The sequence below is a fragment of the Rhincodon typus genome, chromosome 24 (assembly GCF_021869965.1).
Source record: "Rhincodon typus isolate 14 chromosome 24, sRhiTyp1.1, whole genome shotgun sequence".
Taxonomy (NCBI): domain Eukaryota; kingdom Metazoa; phylum Chordata; class Chondrichthyes; order Orectolobiformes; family Rhincodontidae; genus Rhincodon; species Rhincodon typus.
Genome location: NC_063355.1, coordinates 22,272,151 through 22,276,239, shown reverse-complemented (window position 1 = coordinate 22,276,239; position 4,089 = coordinate 22,272,151). Strand labels below are relative to the sequence as shown.

General features: G+C 35.6%; 1 protein-coding gene across 1 annotated transcript; it reads left to right on the top strand.

Moving 5' to 3' along the window:
- Nucleotides 1–30: 30 nt before the first annotated feature.
- Nucleotides 31–3,489, top strand: LOC125485971 (vacuolar protein sorting-associated protein 37B-like). The gene is made up of 2 exons (XM_048611618.1): nt 31–276; nt 1,347–3,489. Exons 1-2 carry the CDS (start codon nt 100–102, stop codon nt 1,842–1,844), a joined length of 675 nt encoding a protein of 224 aa, XP_048467575.1. The 5' UTR covers nt 31–99; the 3' UTR covers nt 1,845–3,489.
- Nucleotides 3,490–4,089: the final 600 nt, after the last annotated feature.

The window sequence follows — 4,089 nt, the reverse complement described above, 5'->3', positions numbered from 1 at the left end:
CCAGGTCAGAGTCGGTTTAATTCTGTATGCTGATTTAAATTCATCCCATTTTAAATTATTGCAAAACTTGTTCTTTGAAACTCCAGGGCACTGCTTTAAATGCAAGTAAATTGTTTTGATCTATTTACCAAAATATCCAACATAACTCGATTTGTGGAAAATTCTGACATTAAAATTATTATTTTCTGTACAGATAGTCAATCTGGTGGGACTTCACTAGACGTACTACTTGCTCTGCTGCAAACAGAAGGAGCAAAAATTGAAGAGGAAACTGAGGTAAATGTATCTCACGATTCGAGCATTTAATTAAAAAAGTTAGTTTGTTCAATGAGTAACTGCAGCACAAGTTATGTTACTGAGGAAGATGGAAACATTGAGGAAGTCCCAAGCTGAAGCTATTGTTTACTGATTTAATTAAACTCAGTACTTGGGTTTGGTGTCCCTGGGCTATGGACGAGGAATATATTCATGCTGGCTTCCCACTCCTGTTCATATTGCAACAAGTCTGTGTGGAGCTGAGAGTAAGTTTGGGTTAAGCTATGATTTTCCCCTTAATCTCATGAGCTGTGAATATTTTATCTGCAAAAATCTGACATTCAGTTCATTTATTCAGTGTAGAAACTATGTGGAAGAAAAATGCCAATGATTACTAAAGATAAAAATAGTTTCTTCTTCAATTGTATCATTATTTCCACTTACAAATGGAATATTTGCTACAGTGCCTTCTTAAAAAGATAAGTGTGTTATGTTTTGACATGATTGACAAAGGGTTGTCAGTCTCATTCAGCTTTGTTTTAGGTCATGTTTTAGTATCTATTCCCAATTAAGCATTTCTGAAGGAGGTAGAGACCAAGTCTATAGTGCATATTACATCAGCAACGTAAATTTCATTGCAGTCATTGTAAAACTATATGGTTGCACAGCAGGAAGCAAGGTTCTTGCTAGGAAGTCATACTGAATTAGAGACAGAGCCTCTTCCTGTTCATTTTAAAATTTCCATATTCAAATAAAATATAATATCTTTAGTTACAAAACAAGCAATGTGCATGTGGGCAACAACTGGTACACTTGTGATTTGACAGTATTAAATACCTTTTAAAGTCTGCGTATTGAAGAATATATTTGGAACAGATATTCTATGATAAGTTGGTGATTGCAATGTGATTTTGAATCCAGTAGTTAAACTATAGTGAATCTGTTCTACGTGTTAAGATTAGTTATGCCTGTTCATATGAATGTTTTGTAATGCAATAAGACGTGTGAATCACTGATGTTTTGTTTTTCTCCTTTATTGCAAAATATTGGCATTGAGAAAACTCTTGATGGTCTTAATCTCTCATTTTCAGATCATGGCTCAGGAGTTTCTGGATGGTGAAATGCCATTGGACATTTTCATTGAGCAATATCAGAATAAAAGGAAACTGGCTCATCAGCGGCGGGTAAAAATTGAGAAATTGCAAGAGATTGTCTTAAAAGGACCGGGGCTAAATCAAGCACGGTTGCCACAGCTACCGAAACAACCTGAGCCAGTACAAACAAATCAGAACTCCTACTCCACAGAATCAAACACTCCCACTGTTATGCCTAGGAGGGTTCCACCACCCCCACCTGTTCAACCAGGTGCCTTTCCCACTCCATTCACAAGTGCGGCCCTGGGCGCGGAATCGGTACCTCCTTATCCAGTACCTGCTGCTTTCCCTTCTATCCTGCCAAGATCTGGAAACAGTGCTCCAATTTCCACATCTCAATTAGGTTATCCGCTACAGTACAGGCCACCTTGTCCTCCACCAGTCGCTCAGAAAGCTGGACAGCGTCCTCCTCAACCAGGCTTTATTTTGCAGTAACTTTATTAAATGGAGTCCATTGCACTTTTTGTGTAGGTGCTTTTAATTCTACTGAAATGTTCAGTGTCTCTTAAAGCATACGTGACCTATATTTCTTTGAGGAGGGGGTTACATCTTTTGTGTTAGGAGACTGCAAATTAGAAGTTTCCTTCCACATGGCATCTTTCATAAGAATTTCAGAAAATTATGTATAGCAGCAAAGTTCTATTTTGTGCAAACACTTTTTTTGGATAAAAAGTTCAAAGATGTAATGGGGCCTTTACCCCTCTATTTCAATTTTATAACTCTCTGAATCTGTTGCACTTTTTGGATTGAGGCCGTCAGTAGAAATTCACTAGATTCAACTGATGCAAAACATTTACAAAAAAAATACAAATACTCTCAGAGGAAGTGAATTAAAATTTAAGATCAGACCAGTAGCAGACAGTTTCTGGAAATTTTTAGAGCTAAGTTGATTTGTTCCTGAAAATTTATATTTTTCAGCTTTTATATACTAATGATCCTCCATAGACTGACCCTGGCAGGTCAAAGTATGCTAGCAGTTTTGATTCCTATAGGAAGGGTGGGGTGAGGACACTGAAGATTACGCCTGTGTGACTGTATGATTGGGTATATTTTTTTTCCACCCCTCTGTTGAATCTGACTGTTTGTTTTTGAAGGAAGGAGGTGGTTTACTAATCTCCATTATTTCATATGAATGGAGTAAATTAAATGAATATTGATTATTTTTCACTTCAGTGTCATGCTAAAGTTTCTTAACTAGCTGTGATCAGTTAAACAGGATTGGCCAAAAAGTTGAAATATTGGCTTGTCTTATTGATATGTGTACCAGCCACTTTAAATCTTTACACACCTGTGACTATACCATACATTGTTCTCTTTAGCCACTTTTGACTTGCTTTAATTATAAAGCTTGATTCAAAGTCTTGTCTTTAGCACCAGGATGAAAAGGAATGTATCACGTCAACTGTTTGTATGCCCGGCTTTTTGAAGTCAATGAATCTGAATGTCAGACTTATCACCAGTTTCTGCCTCACCTAATCTACAACTAACTATTCTTCTCATGTTTTTCTATTATGAGTTACAGGAGCTGGATTCTGTTTTAAACTGTTACCCTGTAATGAAACTCATTTAAATTTGTGCAAGTATATAGTGTAAAAAGAAAAGTTAAGGGAAGACTGTCAGATGACTCTGTTTCACCCAGATGAATTAAGAAAACTGTAATACTTCAAATTTTTTTTAAAAATTGGTCAGCTGCGTTGCACAGTTGTCTCTTCTATCTGATCAATGATGCATGTTAAGCGGTTCCATTCAGGGCTAAAAGCAAATGGGCTACTTCATTTATTTGCAAACTCGTGACTCAAGGTATCATATGGCTGAATATTGAGTCTAAACATATGTTTGTAATGTGCCTTAGTAATATTTGTCATAAGGGACCGTGGGAAATGTTTTACTTTGTAAACTTGTGATGCTCATGCAAGCAGTACTTTTAATGAAATGTATGCATTTTGGGGAAATGGAGTTGGAGGAGGAAGGGGACTGTTGATGGTAATCAGATTATTTGACTATTTAAACTAGTAGTGTGCAGTATGTTGAGTAACAAAACTGTAATCTCCTATTGTTGATATTAAAATGGAATAAATTAGTTGGTGGTAAGATGATTCCTTCTGTGTTAAAATGTGCTATTGCAAGTGACTGACAGTTCAATCTCTTAAATGTGTTTTGTTATGATCTTGAAGTTGAATGTTGAGTTGCAAAATCTCTTTGGCACATTTTGCCATTCACAACTCAATCAAATAACCTGGCAACATCTTTAATCTAATAATTGAGCAGTTTGTTTTTGAGTATTTGTGAGATAACTTGGTCAAATTGCTTAAGTTGGTTTGAAAGATTGATTGTCTGCTGCAATTTCTTCATCAAAAATTGGAAGTGGTTCTTATGATAGATTATAACTGTGCCTACAATAGGAAAAACTCAGCACTTCAATTTCAAATGTTTTTTCAAACTAAAATATTTGACAACACTTTTGTGAAGTTTATAGTTTAGAACTGCTTATATTAATTGTGTAGTGGGTGAGCTACAGAAAGTTACCTCAATATTTTAATCATTCTATTAATAAAATCCAAAGTACTAAAACATTTTGCTTATGACTGTAGTTTCAATTCTTCTACATTGTCAGTAAAACTTGTCTTTAATTGCCGTGAGTCATGAGTTGAATTTGATCTCTTCTTAGCATTAAATTATT

What these genes read in the sequence shown, in the direction of transcription:
- LOC125485971 (XM_048611618.1), top strand. Translation starts at nt 100, where the DNA reads ATGCAAGTAAATTGTTTTGATCTATTTACCAAAATATCCAACATAACT. An exon ending in AAATTGAAGAGGAAACTGAG is followed by an intron (nt 277 to 1,346) that starts GTAAATGTATCT and finishes TCTCATTTTCAG; the next exon opens with ATCATGGCTCAGGAGTTTCT.